At 41.8% G+C, this 17,902-nt stretch overlaps 1 protein-coding gene across 3 annotated transcripts in view; it reads left to right on the top strand.

Moving 5' to 3' along the window:
- The window catches only part of rad18 (RAD18 E3 ubiquitin protein ligase), a 206,667-nt gene that overhangs the window by 84,377 nt on the left and 104,388 nt on the right, over positions 1–17,902 (top strand). For all 3 annotated transcript variants that reach the window (XM_060919547.1, XM_060919545.1, XM_060919546.1), the window contains 3 exons: positions 511–692; positions 13,821–13,891; positions 14,009–14,069. In XM_060919547.1, coding sequence (XP_060775530.1) covers positions 511–692; positions 13,821–13,891; positions 14,009–14,069 — 314 coding nt within the window. The remainder of the gene's footprint in view (positions 1–510; positions 693–13,820; positions 13,892–14,008; positions 14,070–17,902) is intronic.

Below are 17,902 nucleotides of genomic sequence, written 5' to 3'. Positions count from 1 at the left end.
CCAAGATTTTGTTTGTGAACGCGTTTCTATGCAGCCCAATTATTCTCCACCCTGGCAGCTGAGGTCGGCCTGATTTGGCTTTGCGGCAGAATTTCATGGAATGACTGATGAATGTGGTTGCACTTCAGCATTCTGATGGCCTTCAGCTCATCCCACCACTCCACATGCACACAGACAGAGAGATTGATGGCAGATGGATGGAAACTTGATGCAAGGCTTTTCTATGTTAATGTGTGTTGTGGGTTTTTTTTTTTTTTTTTTGGGAGGTGCCTGAATGGGTTTTGATGAGTGGCTTAATGGAGTCAAGTCATGTTGCATCTTATTTGAAAAGCTCGCTTTGCCTTACGCAGTAAATAGCTTTTATTGGTTTAGTGTGATGTTTAACCTTGGAAATGCTGCTATAAGATACTGGAAATATTACTTTTACCATGATTCTTAAGTGTCATTTAAATCCCAGCACTTATTCTGTTTTGTACTCGAGAATTTCTGAGCTGCCGCGTACGTTATCAGTTCGCAGAAACGGAGGCCGATGGCTAAGCTGGTGTACACCCTGCTGACAATGGTGGAGCTAAAGAGGAGGCTGAGAGAGTGCCATCTATCCACACAAGGCTCCAGACAGCAGCTCATCCGACGGCACCAAGAGTTCACACACATCTACAACGCACAGTGTGACGCACTCAACCCCAGATCAAGTACGTCTCTGTCATTCAATAACAGGTGACCGAATAAAGCAACTGGAACAGATTGGTTTTCTTGTCTCCTTATTTGCCAAATGTATTTATTCAAGTCCGGTTACGTGTATATCCGTCATATGTTTCGATCTGTTTAGGTGATTGGAAGAAAAGAGGAGGAAATGTGCTAACTCTTCTCTGTACTGATTGATTGAAATGAATTGCCCTGGATGATTATGCTGTGAGAAAATGATATCTGAGAAAAGGTTGATATGTGGGTGTGTGTTCAGGCGGTGATAAAATGTACAGTAATAAACAGGCTGGAGGTTTATTTGAGGGTAATTTATCGTTGGGCTGTTAGGCACTCAGTGGATCTAATAAAAAGCCCCATCAGCTGTGTTGTGCCCTTGCCAACATTCTTTTTGACTTGCTGTTTTCCTTTAAGTGGAATAGAAGCTGATAGAATGATGAAGGTTAAAGGGTTTAGACTGATTTTTATATTGAACTCCTACTAGCTTGATGGTATTTTTAAACCCTGGCCCATTTTTCTAGCACGAGGATATGTTTTGATGGAGACAAAAAAGCCTATTGTACGCTATACAATTTTAGCCCAGTTTTCATAGTCGCAGACTAATTTTGGCACTCTGCAACTACTCACTGTGCGTTTCCACGGCGACTGTTTTCTCAGTAGATTTTTTTTTTTCTGTCCTGTGAGCAAACAACGAGGCTCCGATATGTTCAAGCATGTTCGATTTTCTCGGCAATGAGAGTCCAGGACAAAATCAAATTTATTTCAACCTGGTTCATCATCCACCTATTTGTGTGGCAGGCTGAGCACAGTAATACTGCGTCTATAAAATCTTATTTGGCACATTGTTTGAATCCTGCCAGCACATAGCTATGTTTCTTCTCATTCAACATTGGTTAGGTCTCCCCATCCAATATTCCTTCCACGTTTTTCTCATATTTTTCTTGTACAGTACAATGACAACCACCAAGTGTGTTTCGACAGGGATCTCTCCAAGTAGAAGAGCGCATATTGTGTTCGCACCTCGTCTACAGTCGATCGCGTATTCACACTCCTACAATAGCAAACAGCTGATCGCAATTAAAGGGTCAGTCAGTGCGTTTACATGCACATCCAAATTGAGCTACTGTCGGTAATCGAGCTAAGGGTCCCAGCAGGGGTGCCAGAGAAATCCAATCCTACATGCACACAAGGAAATCGAGCTATTGTGTGAGGTACATTGTGCACCTGAGCCACAGGTGGCGCTACACGCCCCATCGTGTTGGTACACTTCCGGTTGTCGTCATGAAGAAGAGCTATTCAAGAGTATAAACAAAGTTATCAGCAGTGTTGCCAGATACTGCTGACGTTTTCCAGCCCAAAACATGTTCAAATCCGCCAAAATGCACTTAAAACCGCCCAATCTGGCAACACTGGCAGTTCCGTGTTAACAAGTTCCATGTTCAAGCTGTTAGGCTTGCTCTAACAGACTGTATGGCTACAAACTGTCCTGCGCAGACCACTGTTTTGTAAGACAACTTATTTTGCACAATTGTATATTTTTCAAAAGTCCATTTTTTTGCTTACAAAAAATTTTTTTTTTTTTTACAATTTAACTTATGTCTTAATAATAAACACAAAAAGTTCAATTGTTTTGTTTTTATTGACATTCTTCAGATGTTGGACATATATATACATATATATATATATATATATATATATATATATATATATATATATATATACACACACACACACACACACACACACACACACAGTGACTTGTTTATGTACGCTATGCAACAGCTGTACAGATGTATTTGGTGATACAGTAAGTGAGCTAAATTTTAACAGTGCAAACAATGCCACAAAAAGAAAAGATTCATGCCGTTGTCATGATTCGTTGTCATGCCGACCGAGGCTGTTGTGTTTCCCGCTTGTGGTATCGTCACTCGTCACTTCCGGAAGGGGCAGTGCTGAAGTAAGTAGCTCGAATACGTAGCTCGATAGGGTTTACATGCACTAAGTAGCTCGGCAGAAATCGCATAATCTAGGTCGTGTAGCTCGATTCCGAGAAATCAAGTTCGGTTCAATTTCAGCTGAATTAAGGTGTATACATGGCATTTTGAACTTCGATTTCAGTCGAGCAACGGCAGAAATTCGAATCTCTCTATATGCATGTAAACGCACTGAGTGATTCTGAGATTTTTAGTACTCTTGTCATGTGCACTTAGGTAATCATGTCTGACGACAACTGTAGATTTAAAAAAAAAAAAAAAGATTCCTTTGATGAAGCCAAAAAGTTTTATATTCGTTTCAGGGCAAAGATAACTGGAAATACATTTCGAACCTGTCCAAGTTTATTTATTACATCTAATCATACGTGTACTCCTTTCCAGTTATGGTTGCGTGATATGAGCGCAATAAATCATATTTCCAGACCTTTCTCAGATACCCAACATGCTTCGTGATAAATGGGTTTCCTCACAAACTACCAGCAGAACAGCAGTATTTCGTTTAAAAACAGACCTGATGCTGTACTTTTGTTTAACGTGTGCAAAAATTAAGTCTGAAAAGGAGGCGGGGGAGAAAAAATTATTTAAGTATTAGAAAATTAAAGTAATTAAAAAGGAAATTAATTAAAGAAATTAATAATTAGATTAATTAAAATTAAGACACTTTTAAACTTTTTTTTCCCTTTTAGAATCAGACAGCAGAAAACTTTAACTCTGCTTCTAAAAATAAAAATTGTAAAAAGATATCTTGACACCCGCAGTCTCAAGAAAGTGTTTTGTGGTGCTATTTTTATATCAGTCAATATTATAGTCATACATACAGCCCTGTTTCCAGTGAGGAGTGTGTGTGTGTGTGTGTGTGTGTGTGTGTGTGTCTCTCTCTCTCTCTCTCCCTCGCAATAAAAGCTTATATATCCCTCCACAATTTTTGGCACCCCTCGTTAAGATATGTTCTTAGGCTTCTAATAAATTCATTTAAAAAAAAAAAAAAAAAAATATATATATATATATATATATATATATATATATATATATATATATGACAATAATGCAAAAAAAAAAAGAGAAAAATCCAACCTTTAATTCAAGTGCATTTATTCAGTGGGGAAAAAAATCCCACATTAAGAAATAATTCTTTTGCGTGAAATCATGTGTGTCACAATTATTAGCACCCCTGATGTTAATACTTTTGCCAACAAGACGGCGCTCAATCTTCTATAACGTTTCACAAGATGGGAGAATACAGAGAGAGGGATATTTGACCATTCCTCTTTGCACACACTCTCTAAATCATCCAGAGTCCTGGGTCCTCTCTTATGCACTCTCCTCTTCAGCTCACCCCACAGGTTTTCAATTGGGCTGAGGTCTTGGGGACTGAGAGAGCCATGGGAGGAGCTTGATTTTGTGTCTGGTGAACCATTTTTGTGTAGATTTGGCCACATGTTTAGGGTCATTATCTTGCTGAAAGACCCAGTGACAACCCATCTTCAGGTTTCGGGCAGAGGCCACCAGATTTTGATTTAAAATGCCCTGGTATTTCAAAGAGTTCATGATGCCATGCACCCTAACAAGGTTCCCGGGGCCTTTGGAAGAGAAACAGGCCCACAGCATCACCGATCCTCCCCCATACTTCACAGTGGGCATGAGGTGCTTTTCCGCATACTCATCTTTTGTGATGTATTAGAGTGTTTGTTGCCAAAAAGCTCTATCTTGGTCTCATCTGACCAAAGTACACAGGCCCAGTTGAAGTCCCAGTGCCGCTTGGCGAACTCCAGATGTTTGTTTATGCTTGTAAGTGAGAAAAGACTTTTTTTTTTTTTTTTTTCCGTGCATGCCTCCCAAACAGCTTGTTGGCATGTAGATAGCGCCTGATGGTTGTTATGGAGACTTTGTGACCCCAAGATGCTACTCTTTGATGCAACAGTGAGCTTTGGAGAACTTTTTACTTCTCTTACCATCCTCCTCACTGTGTGTGGTGGCAAGATAAACTTGCATCCTCATCCAGGCTTGTTTGCCACTGTTCCAGTTGTTTTAAACTTCTTGATGTTTCCTCTGACTAGATATGGGCAGGTGTAGGCGAGCGGCTATTTTCTTGTAGCCATTGCCTGACTTATGAAGGTTGACACACATCTGCCTTACTTGAATGGTGTGTTCTCTTGTCTTTCCCATGTTGAAGAGTGGATAAGAGAAATAGGCCTCTGTGTCGCATCATATTTACAGTGCCTTGCAAAAGTATTCATACCCCTTGAACTTTTCCACATTTTTCCACCTTACAACCACGAACTTAATATATTTTTTTTAATTGAGATTTTATGTGATAGACCAACACAGAGTAGCACATAATTGTGAAGTGAAATGAAAATGATAAATGGTCTTCAAAATTTTAAACAAATAAAAATCTGAAAAATGTGATGTGCGTTAGTATTCAGACCCCCTGCGTCAATACTTTGTAGAGCCACCTTTTACTGCAATTACAGCTGCAAGTCTTTTGTGGTATGTCTCTACCAGCTTTGCACATCTAGACACTGAAATTTTTGCCCATTCTTCTTTGCAAAATAGCTCAAGCTCAGCCAGATTGGATGGAGAGCGTCTGTGAACAGCAATTTTCAAGTCTTGCCACAGATGCTCAATGGGATTTAGATCTGGACTTTGACTGGGCCATTCTAACACATGAATATTCTTTGATCTAAACCATTCCATTGTAGCTCTGGCTGTATGTTTAGGGTCATTGTCTTGCTGGAAGGTGAATCTCCTTCCCAGTCTCAAGTCTTTTGCAGCCTCCAACAGGTTTTCTTCCAGGATTGCCCTGTATTTAGCTCCATCCATCTTCCCATCAACTCTGACCAGCTTCCCTGTCCCTGCTGAAGAAAAGCATCCCCATAGCATGATGCTGCCACCACCATGTTTCACAGTGGGGATGGTGTGTGCAGGGTGATGAGCAGTGTTAGTTTTCCGCCACACATAGCGCTTTGCATTTAGGCCAAAAAGTTCAACTTTGGTCTCATCTGACCAAAGCACCTTCTTCCACATGTTTGCTGTGCCCCCTACATGGCTTCTGGGAAACTGCAAACGGGACTTCTTATGCCTGTCTTTCAACAATGGCTTTCTTCTTGCCACTCTTCCAAAAAGGCCAGATTTGTGGAGTGTACGACTTATAGTTGTCCTGTGTAATTCTCCCACCTGAGCTGTGGATTTCTGCAGCTCCTCCAGAGTGATCCTGGGCCTCTTGGCTGCTTCTCTGACCAGTGCTCTCCTTGCTCGCTCTGTCAGTTTAGGTGGACGGCCATGTCTTGGTAGGTTTGCAGTTGTGCCATACTTTTTCCATTTTTGAATGATGGATTGAACAGTGCTTCTTGGGATGTTCAGAGCTTGAGACATTTTTTTTATAACCTAACCCTGCTTTAAACTTCTCCAAAACTTTATCCCTGACCTGTCTGGTGAGTTCTTTGGACTTCATGATGCTGTTTGTTCTTCAGTGTTCTCTAACAAACCACTGAGGCCTTCACAGAACAAGTGCATTTATGCTGAGAGTAAATTACACACAGTAGGACTCTATTAACTAATTAGATGACTTCTGAAGGCAATTGATTGCACTGGATTGTATTTAGAGGTATCAGAGTACAGGGGGCTGAATACTAATGCACACCACATTTTTCAGATTTTTATTTGTTTAAAATTTTGAAGACCATTTATCATTTTCATTTCACTTCACAATTATGTGCTACTCTGTGTTGGGCTATCACATACAATCTCAATAAAAAAACTTTTAAGTTCGTGGTTGTAAGGTGGAAAAATGTGAAAAAGTTCAAGGGGTATGAATACTTTTGCAAGGCACTGTATACCCCAGGGAAACAGGATGTGATGAATTACTAATTAAAGGTTCCTAGATGCTCTGATCAACTTTATAAACTACAGTAGAAGTGACAGAAATGCTTCAATTGCCTTTATTTTCTAGGAATTGTTATGGGTGCCAATAACTGTGGAACAGGTGATTTTTATGAAAAATGATTATTTTGTCAGGTATTTATTTTTATTTTTTAATTCACTTGAGTTAAGGGTTACAATTTTCAGTGTGAGATTATGCTTCTGCAATAAAAATTGAATTTATTTTAAGGCTTTTAACACATCTTAACCAGGGGTGGCAATAATTGTGGAGGGAGCTGTGTGTGTGAGATTTTTTATATATATATATACACACACACACACACACACACACACACACACACACACACACACACACACACAAACATATATACATGTATGTATGTATGTAGCTCGAAATTCGCAGTGGTCCGGTTGCCTGAGGCGACTTACTTTTTCATTTGGCGGGTAATTCCTGTCACTAGGCAGCCCGGCTGGCTAGTTGAAAATAAATAAATAAATATGAAGCGAAGATTCAGACTAGGGCTGTGCGATATATCGAATATACTCGATATATCTCCGAAAATTTTGTGTGAAATGCATATAATTATTATATCGTAACTATCGAGTATTTTTTGGTCATCTGCCGACTTGCGTTTGTTTCGTGTTTGTTGCGTTTGTTTAAACCCTTTTCCGGTGGTTTTCTCCCGGTCCCTCAGGCAGTAACGGGAGAGGCTGCCTCAGGGTAAAACAAACAATAACACACTCACCAACCAATCCCGGGCGACATCTCTGTGCTGAAAGGAACTTGCAGGAAGATTTCCTAGTTTCGGTTTACAGCCAGTGTTGCCAGATTGGCAGTTTTGAATTCTACTTTGTGGGCAAAAAATGGCTTGGGCTGGTTGACAAAAATTGGGCGGGTTTGACGTTAGTTCGTCGGGTTTTTATCAGATGTTCATATAGTTTCACTCCCACTAGAAAGCAGAGATGGGAGAGAATGTAAACACCCAAGCCAAATGATGTTCTTGAATATGCAAAGGAAATCAGGAAAAACAGCTCACTCTGGTCAACTGAGGCAAGTCATAGACCTAGTTTACCCAGTACCCCTTAGGTATTTTCAGCAACCAAAATCAAGCACTGGCCTAAATTAATCATTAACAATATACATTAATCTCATTAAGTATTATTTAAACAAAAAAAATGTCGATGTAACTGTAAGACTAATATGAATGTGTGTAATGTAGTGCAGAAACTGAGCTCATAAACTAGTAAATAAGAATGACGCAATCCATTCTCCATTTTCTCTCCTCATGTTACATTCAGCTATGCATTGTAGCCTAACTTTTTTTATTTAATTGAAGTATATAAAACAGGTACAATCTAACAAATCCACAAAAATCAGGTTAACAGATGAAGAAAATGCATGGATGTAGAAAAAATAAATTGAGCAGAATAACTAGGCCTATACAATTAATAAAACAAACAGGATAAATAAAAGACAAATAAAAAATAAATAACCTCAGCAATGCAGATGTTAGATATGCATCGTAGCCTAACATAGCCTATGTAATATTCTGCGTGTGCGTCACCTACTGGTGCATGTAGGATTCAGAACACGGCAGATGATTGCAGAGTTATAATCTGATTCAGCCATACGGAGCCGAGTACCAGACAGCAGACTTTTCACCTCCAGCACTGACGGGCTCATGTTGCCATTTAGAAGTTGTTTGCATTGTTGTTCGATTTACAAATACAACCCCGATTCCGAAAAAGTTGGGACAACGTACAAATTGTAAATAAAAACGGAATGCAATGATGTGGAAGTTTCAAAATTCCATATTTTATTCAGAATAGAACATAGATGACATATCAAATGTTTAAACTGAGAAAATGCGTCATTTAAAGAGAAAAATTAGGTGATTTTAAATTTCATGACAACAACACATCTCAAAAAAGTTGGGACAAGGCCATGTTTCCCACTGTGAGGCATCCCCTTTTCTCTTTACAACAGTCTGTAAACGTCTGGGGACTGAGGAGACAAGTTGCTCAAGTTTAGGGATAGGAATGTTAACCCATTCTTGTCTAATGTAGGATTCTAGTTGCTCAACTGTCTTAGGTCTTTTTTGTCGTATTTTCCGTTTTATGATGTGCCAAATGTTTTCTATGGGTGAAAGATCTGGGGCCTCATTTATAAACGATTCGTATGCACAAAAGAATGCGTACGCCACATTCTACGCAAGCTTCGGTATTTATAAAAAGTAAACTTGACGGTAAAATGTGCGCACCTCCACGCAAGCTCTGACTCGTGCGTACGCACACATAAAAGGGAAACGCGGAAAATGCGACCTCAGGAGGAAACGGGGAGAACGACCCGAAATTGGTTCAATAATCGAAGTTTAACACAAACATAACATCGCGCATCAAAGACGTGACTGACTTAACATTTATAATCCTTAATTTTGTGCACTTGTCTGGGTGCGGGTGATTAATGCGTAAATCCTGAAAGTATTTATAACCATTCTTAAACCATTTCTAAACATTCAACCCTTTACTCATTCAGTTATGTTGTAGGTGACAGTGGGTATCCGCTGAAACGGTGGCTGCTCACGCCATTTATGAACCCCCAAACGCCTGAGGAGACCGCTTACAACCTGCGCCACAGCCAGGCGCGCACTGTTGTGGAGCGCACCATCGGGCTCCTGAAGGGCAGATGGCGTTGTCTGGATGCCACGGGGGGAGCGCTATGTTACAGACCCGAAAAGGTCTGTAGGATTGTTAGGGCCTGTGCTGTGCTGCACAATGTGGCACAGCTACAAAACGTGCCTTTACAAGCTGAAGAGGTCAACCTTGATCTCGACCCCGATCCCTATCCCCAGGCATTCCACCCAAACGCAGGAGCCATGCGCCAGCGCGAGGAGGTGATGCGCCGCTTGTAAATAATTAGGTATGGAAACAAATGATTAAGAAATTCTTTAATGCCGGCATTTAATGCAGACAACTCATTTTTTATTTCTTTTAACTCCCGGGCGACCTCGCGGACGGCATCCACATGTTCCCGCTGCACCTGCAGCACTGCATCTGTTAGGACACGGGCGCTGGTGGCTGGTTTCGGCATGGATGCACATGCATCGGAGGCCGTGGACGTCCTTGGGACCTCTGCTGCCGCAGCCGACACACTGCTGGCCTCACTGGCACACCCAGCAACTGCGAGGGAATTTTTTTGTTAATAAAATACTTTTTCTGGATGAAGACTCATTTCAATTAATTTCACACCCATTTCAAACAAGGGGGCACACGTGCAATGTGAGGTGGTTCCTTGATACACAACCAAACAAAAATTACATACCCGAGTCCTCGGCTGGTTCATGTGGCCCAGCATCGGTGTCACCCTCCTCCTCACGCACAACTCCACTCAGGAGGGTTTCCCCTATAATGCCAGCCAGTTTTTGATCCAGTGGGGTGAGCTCCGGCTCCCCCTTCCCCCCGCCTGTTGCACGGACGCTTTAGCGGTGTGCCACGATCCTCTTCTTGGCGTCCACCTTTGTTGGACCTTTTTTTTTTTTTTACCTCTGCCATAGTATGGCCTTGTGAAGCTACAGAATTGACCGCATCGGCCACATGCTGCCATTCACACGTTTTTTTTGCATTTGTAACTCCCGTATTATGGCCTCCAAACAAAACAGCTCGACACTGCTCCACTTCATCTACTAGCACTTCAACTTCACAGTCAGTGAAGTTGCGCTTCTTTGTCTTTCCTTCTGTTTTGGGCATGTTGTCCACAGATATCAATATTCATTAAGGGCGTTTCGCTGAATATTTATAGGCAATTGTGGGTGTGTCTTGAGGTACGCACAGGTGCCGCAAACTTGGAGTGGATTGTGATTTATAAAGGGAAATTGGCGTGGAACGTGCGTGCGCACAGTTTTATAAATCAGAATATTTCTGTGCGCACGCACATTCTGAGTTTCGTGCGCACGCCATCTTCTGGCGTAAATCCTGCGCAGAGTTTTATAAATGAGGCCCCTGGACTGCAGGCTGGCCAGTTCAGTACCCGGACCCTTCTTCTACGCAGCCATGATGCTGTAATTGATGTAGTATGTGGTTTGGCATTGTCATGTTGGAAAATGCAAGATGTTCCCTGAAAGAGACGTCGTCTGGATGGGAGCATATGTTGCTCTAGAACCTGGATATACCTTTCAGCATTGATGGTGTCTTTCCAGATGTGTAAGCTGCCCATGCCACACGCACTAATGCAACCCCGTCCCATCAGAGATGCAGGCTTCTGAACTGAGCGCTGATAACAACTTGGGTCGTCCTTCTCCTCTTTAGTCCGAATGACACGGCGTCCCTGATTTCCATAAAGAACTTCACATTTTGATTCGTCTGACCACAGAACAGTTTTCCACTTTGCCACAGTCCATTTTAAATGAGCCTTGGCCCAGAGAAGACGTCTGCGCTTCTGGATCGTGTTTAGATACGGCTTCTTCTTTGAACTACAGAGTTTTAGCTGGCAACGGCAGATGGCACAGTGAATTGTGTTCACAGATAATGTTCTCTGGAAATATTCCTGAGCCCATTTTGTGATTTCCAATACAGAAGCATGCCTGTATGTGATGCAGTGCCGTCTAAGGGCCCGAAGATCACGGGCACCCAGTATGGTTTTCCGGCCTTGACCCTTGCGCACAGAGATTCTTCCAGATTCTCTGAATCTTTTGATGATATTATGCACTGTAGATGATGATATGTTCAAACTCTTTGCAATTTTACACTGTCGAACTCCTTTCTGATATTGCTCCACTATTTGTCGGCGCAGAATTAGGGGGATTGGTGATCCTTTTCCCATCTTTACTTCTGAGAGCCGCTGCCACTCCAAGATGCTCTTTTTATACCCAGTCATGTTAATGACCTATTGCCAATTGACCTAATGAGTTGCAATTTGGTCCTCCAGCTGTTCCTTTTTTGTACCTTTAACTTTTCCAGCCTCTTATTGCCCCTGTCCCAACTTTTTTGAGATGTGTTGCTGTCATGAAATTTCAAAATGTCTCACTTTCGACATTTGATATGTTGTCTATGTTCTATTGTGAATACAATATCAGTTTTTGAGATTTGTAAATTATTGCATTCCGTTTTTATTTACAATTTGTACTTTGTCCCAACTTTTTTAGAATTGGGGTTGTAAATGTCTAATCTGAAAGCTTAAGTGTAACAATTTTTTATAACACATTTTTAAAAAAAAGTCTTATTTTAAATTGTCGTGTCCCATTGTGCCGATTGAGTGAGCCGTTACTACAGAAATGACATAAGCACATTTAATGAGTATTGTGTAAACCATACTATAAATAATTCAAATTGCATACAGAGCTATTATTCATGCTGTTAGAGAAAATTAATGCATGCCTTCTGACCGGTCATTTTCAAGAATTCATTAAATGTTCAGTATTTCAGCTCATTTAATTGAAACATTAATACGCATCTATCAATATTAAAAGCAAACAAATCGCAGTAAGTTACTGTCGAACAAGTCCTGTATGAGTTTAAAAAAAAAAACTTGAAAAAGAGCTGTCGTCTGGTAATAAGGCAACGCCTAAGCCTTGCACGGGGGGAGGAGATGTAGCTATTGACATCAGGACCTGAGATGTGGCAACTTTTTTGGAATCGGGGTTGTAGTATACTGGTCTTTAGCTGCATATTTTTACTTTACAAGATGGGCTTCAAGTACATTTTATATTTTGGGCGGTTTTAAGTGCATTTTGGCGGGTTTTGAACATATTTTGAGCTGGAAAACGTCAGCAGTATATGGCAACACAGTTTACAGCGCTGACTCAGTTCGTGCAATTGCTGGTGTTGCGTAGGCTACCGTGTAAGCTCTGCCAGTTTCAGTGACAAATAAAAAATGGAAGCGGATGAATTGGTTCCAAAAAGAACGAGTAAGGGGTCAGTCATCTGGCATTTTTTTGGGTATCGCGAGGAGGATGTGGAACAGCAAATGCCAGTTTGTAAAGTGTGCAAAAAACCCTGTCATCATGAAAGGCAGCAGCACGACAAATATGTTCCATCACCTGAAAACTCACCCGGTACAGTAGGAAGAGTCTCTTAAACTCCCAACTACTTGCCCACGAGCTAACCCCCCCCCACAAGCTAAACAAATGACCATAGCGGCCTCGTTCTCCAAAGCCCCCCCATATGAGTAAACGAGTCAGGGATGGAGAGCTATAACGGATGCAGTCACTAACTTCATTGCCGAAGACATGATCCCAGTTAGTATAGTGGAAAAACCAGGCTTCCAAAAATTACTAAACACACTCGATCCCAAATACGAGTTGCCTGGTCACAGACATTTTACAGAGAAGGCGATACCGGAATTATACACATCTGAGAGGCAGAGCCAGAAACATTCAGTTCAAAAGTGTGCAAAGAGAAAAATTATGTTTTAATTTCTTTCAAGTTGATTCCTAGTCAATATGAAGCTCCTAATGCTTTCTCTCTCATAAATGGTTAAATACAGAAAGCATGTTGGACATATTTTGGGTGCTATAGTCATGATAGTAAGTATATTTGTTTTCAATACTCGTACACCAAGTTGCCAAGTTTTCCAATATATTATTATTTGTTGATATTATATTATGGTGCTCTGTGTTGTTCTCATTTATGTATTTAACAACAGTATCAAAATAGTCGGGTCTTGAAATAAATGCACATTAGTCATGAACAATGGTAACTACTCTCTTTTGCGTTATTTTTGACAGAAGTAAAATTCATACATGAACAAATTTTGGCGAGTTGATTTTCTGTTTGGCGAGTTACTTTGGAAGGTAACTAGTCCAGCTGGCTGGTGGAAAAATATATGAATTTCGAGCCCTGATTGATTTCACCTCATCATCTCTAGCCGCTTTATCCTGTTCTGCAGGCAAGCTGGAGCCTATCCCAGCTGACTACGGGCGAAAGGCGGGGTACACCCTGGACAAGTCACCAGGTCATCACAGGGCTGACACACATTAATATATAAAATCTCACATCACACACTATTAGACTGAGTGCACCTGTGCGTTCTTTAGCAGTGCAAAGGGTGAGACCTGTTGTAGAGATCCATTTTTGAGTTTTATTATTAGGACAGGAATTGTGGCACACCCCCCATCAGTATATCGCCAGTGTTCTATTTAGGTGATGTCAAAAAATGTAATATCACTGTAATCTCGGTATGGTGAGTAACTTGTCAGCATGCGTCACTGTGTGTTTTAATGTAACCTGCCTTCTTCACTCTGACAGGTGAGGACATTGCGAGAGAGGTTGAAAACAATGAGAAGATGAAGCATCAGTTGGAGAGTAAAAGTAAACCTGTATGTGCATCGTCTTGGCTCTTTTCACAACGAAGTGTCAATTATGCTTCCAATCCAATGCAATTTCTTTACAAATCAGCTCTAAGGCACAAGCTAACGTTTCCTCTCCCCCCGTAGGCAATAGCCATCACTAAAAACCACACAGCCGATGAAATTGAACAGCTGCACTCAGATTACCGTAAGTCGCTTCATTTACTTAAAGGAAGTTAGACTTGTTTCTTTATATTGCAAACAAATGAACAGACCACACAAGTTTGTCCAGAAGCCTAAGTTTCAGGTGTTGTTTTGGGCTCTCGTCTGGTCTCGCCATTTCCAACTCCTTAGCGAAACCAGAATGAACTAGTCTGATCTAAACTAACCATGTTGGCGAACCTGGCTGTTAAAATGTCATGGTCAGTCGTGTCGCTCAGCAGTGCTGTGATCAAGTCCATCAGAAGCAAAACTGTAAAATCTCCTTAAACCACTGAGCACTTTAGCAAGCACTGATTCTGCATTGTCGTTCTTCCAAGACTGAAACACATCGGGCTTGTTATTTCTTCCTTAAAAGCACACAGTCTGCTGTACAAAGGTTTCTTTAAAGTCTTGGATGCAAAAAGTGTAGTGGAAAGAGGTGAGATGTGTGCGTCAGAGACTTATGGCATGGTTTCTTAAAGGAACAGTCCACCGTACTTCCATAATGAAATTATGTTCTTATCTGAATTGAGACGAGCTGATCCGTACCTCTCCGAGCTTTGCGCGACCTCCCAGTCAGTCAGACGCGCTGTCACTCCTGTTAGCAATGTAGCTAGGCTCAGCATGGCCAATGGTATTTTTTGGGGCTGTAGTTAGATGCGACCAAACTCTTCCGTGTTTTTCCTGTTTACATAGGTTTATATGACCAGTGACATGAAACAAGTTCAGTTACACAAATTGAAACGTGGTGATTTTCTATGCTATGGAAAGTCCGCACTATAATGACAGGCGTACTAACACCTTCTGCGCGCTTCGACAGCGCATTGATACCTTCACTCGGAGTTGTACCATTATTTTTAGACAGGGCGGACGGACCAGGGCATTCGCCTGCCTGGCTGTGCCCGACGAGGAGCGCTCTCGGCCGGCTTGGGAGGCAGACGGCAGCCCCTCCTGGAAGTGTGGTTTTACCATGGGCCTCATGCGGAAAAATGACAAAGTCCCAATTTTACCATGGGGCTCGAGTTGTACCATTTTTTTTTTTTTAGACAGGGCGGACGGACCAGGGCATTTGCCCACCTGGCCGTGCCCGAAGAGGAGTGAAGGTATCAATGCGCTGTCGAAGCACGCAGAAGGTGTTAGTACGCCTGTCATTATAGAGGGATCCCGCATGACGTCACCGTGCCACGAGATTTCGGTAGTCGCCATATTGGAAGACCAAGTACACATCTATGCAAGTACATACATACATAAAACAAACTACACCTGAAATGTAGCCAGGGCCGGTTCTGCCCTAATCTGGACCCGGGTGCAACATCGCGCAACCCCCCCCCCCCCCCCCCAAAAAAAAAAAAAAAAACACACCAGTCTAAATCAGGACAACCAGTGTTCGAACTACGGGGGTACTCGGGGGATCCGAGATCCCCTGAAACAGACATGAGATCCCTTGAAAACATGATTTGGGAAATGTTGGGGGGGGTCTCTAAAATATTGGCAAAATGATGTTTATTGACATAGCAATCGTGTGTAACGGGAAGCATTTGCATATCCGAAGTGTTGTGTTTACATCAAAGATAAAATAAACCGATATGACAACGACTGCTGCTGCCAGGTTGGTTGTTGAGTAGGCTGTTTTTTTTTTTGTTCTTGCGTGTGGTATCATTGTTGACGCGAGGTTGTTTTTTGAACATGCCAATGCGGACACGATTTCCCCTGATGAGTTATGACTTCAGATGCGATGCGTGTGTGGAGGTGTGGAGTCCACGTGATATGTGCGTAAGATAGGCTTCTCATGTGTTTGGAGATCCGCGCTCCGAGACGAGCGCAAGCGCCCCCCCCCCCAGGGAAAAAAGGGACCCCCCGAAAATATCGGCATAGCTCGAACACTGAGGACAACCATCACATAACTATAAACATTTTAGATCAACTATTTTAACTAAATGGGCTATAATAAATAAGCCTGCAGGCAGCCACGGCGGGCTGCCTCAGAAAAGTAACCATTCAATGACACAACTGAAAGCCTGCAGCCACGGCGGGCTGCCTCAGAAAAGTAACCATTTGTCCTACCTTAACTCGTTTTGCATTTTCTGCCTCCTTTTTTGTATTTTCGACCCTGCGTTTATTTTCTTTCCTTTTCTGAAAACCCGATTTGTGTCCAGACATTTTGTTCTGCTACCAACGGACTAACTCGTCAGGTCTCGTCTCTCGAGTCCGCGATGAAGGGCAACAATTGATACATTTTTACAAACAGCCAATAAACAGCCAATAGGGAGGTTGCAACGTTCAGGCTCTCCTTTGCTCACAGACACTCAGTAATGCACTTATTCTCTGTCTCCTGGCAGAAAGCTCCTTAGTTTGCTCCCCTTGTGTCTCAATCACAGCTGGTATTCTGTAGAACGATGACTTTTCACCTTTCCCATCAGCTTTGTTGGAACACCCTAACGCAGCACAAAAGTTTATCATTGTAGGTTTATGATGAATCAAGTGCCTCGTGGGTTTAAATTCCGCGCGCTGCCGTTATTTCCCCCGATCACGAGTTTGTTGGTCTTCCAATATGGCGCAGGGTCTGTTTACTTCAGGTTTCCGGTGACGTCAGTGGGAAGGGTCTATAGTGCGGACTTTCCATAGCATAGAAAATCGCCACGTTTCAATTTGTGTAACTGAACTTGTTTCATGTCACTGGTCATATAAACCTATGTAAACAGGAAAAACGCGGAAGAGTTTGGTCACATCTAACTACAGCCCCAAAAAATACCATTGGCCATACTGAGCCTAGCTACATTGCTAACAGGAGTGGCAGCGCGTCTGACTGACTGGGAGGTCGCGCAAAGCTCGGAGAGGTACGGAGCAGCTCGTCTCAATTCAGAGAAGAACATATTTCATTATGGAAGTACGGTGGACTGTTCCTTTAAAGGGAGGTAAGTACTATTTATTTATTTTTTTTTTTAAATGTCTGAGCCTTAATTACTCATTAAGCATTTTTTCTCTGCTTTTTTTTTTTTTTAAGATTGATAGAAGCAGAAAAGTTATAAGTGATAAGCTTTCATCAATGGACTAATTCATCTCAAGTCACTTACCGTATAGTGAGCAACAGGTTTCATTTCTTCCTACTTCTGCACTTTGTTCTACTTTATTTCTGGCTATTCATTAGTGTGTTTTGCTGGCTGCATTACACGCATCAGTAAGTCTGGCTGTCAGTACGACTATTTTTACTAGACGGATTAATTAGCGCGGATCGATGCCTGACTTCAGAATCAGGAACACGCAGGTATGTGGAAACACTGATGAAAACCAGCAAAAATAACCCACAGAGCAAAGCAGTCATATGCCTTTGCTGCCAACACAGCACACGGTCATCGCTCAGTTCAGCACACCGACGGGAGGGGGGGACGTTAAACAGAGTCGAATAATACCTTTAGATATTGAATGTGAGAGGAATTTAAAAAAAAAAAAAAAACACTCCAGCTCATGGCTGAAACGTTTTGACTTTTGATCGTGTTAAATTACATTAGTTCTTGAGTTAAAGTACATTAGCTCTACCTGATTTATTCTAGTCTGTTGCAGTTCTGAGCAAGTAAAACACTGGTCTGGACAAGGGACATGGGAAACACTTAAGATAGTTAGAGTAGGAATAGTCTCAGTCTCTTTGGGTGTTTTTATGCATATTTGTCCACTTGCTATCTTTGATGCCTCGGGGTTTGGGTTCTTTTCTCACTGCTGGGGATTAAAGGAACCAAAAAGTGAAAAATGCTGGCTGGAGTTCATGTAGGGCTGGAAGTGCTCACACAGGGCCTTGTTATTCATTGGTCAAAAATATGCCATCGGAAAGGATAAACAGTGCTT

The sequence above is a fragment of the Neoarius graeffei genome, chromosome 4 (assembly GCF_027579695.1).
Source record: "Neoarius graeffei isolate fNeoGra1 chromosome 4, fNeoGra1.pri, whole genome shotgun sequence".
Classification (NCBI taxonomy): domain Eukaryota; kingdom Metazoa; phylum Chordata; class Actinopteri; order Siluriformes; family Ariidae; genus Neoarius; species Neoarius graeffei.
This window is presented reverse-complemented; position numbering and strand designations above follow the sequence as displayed.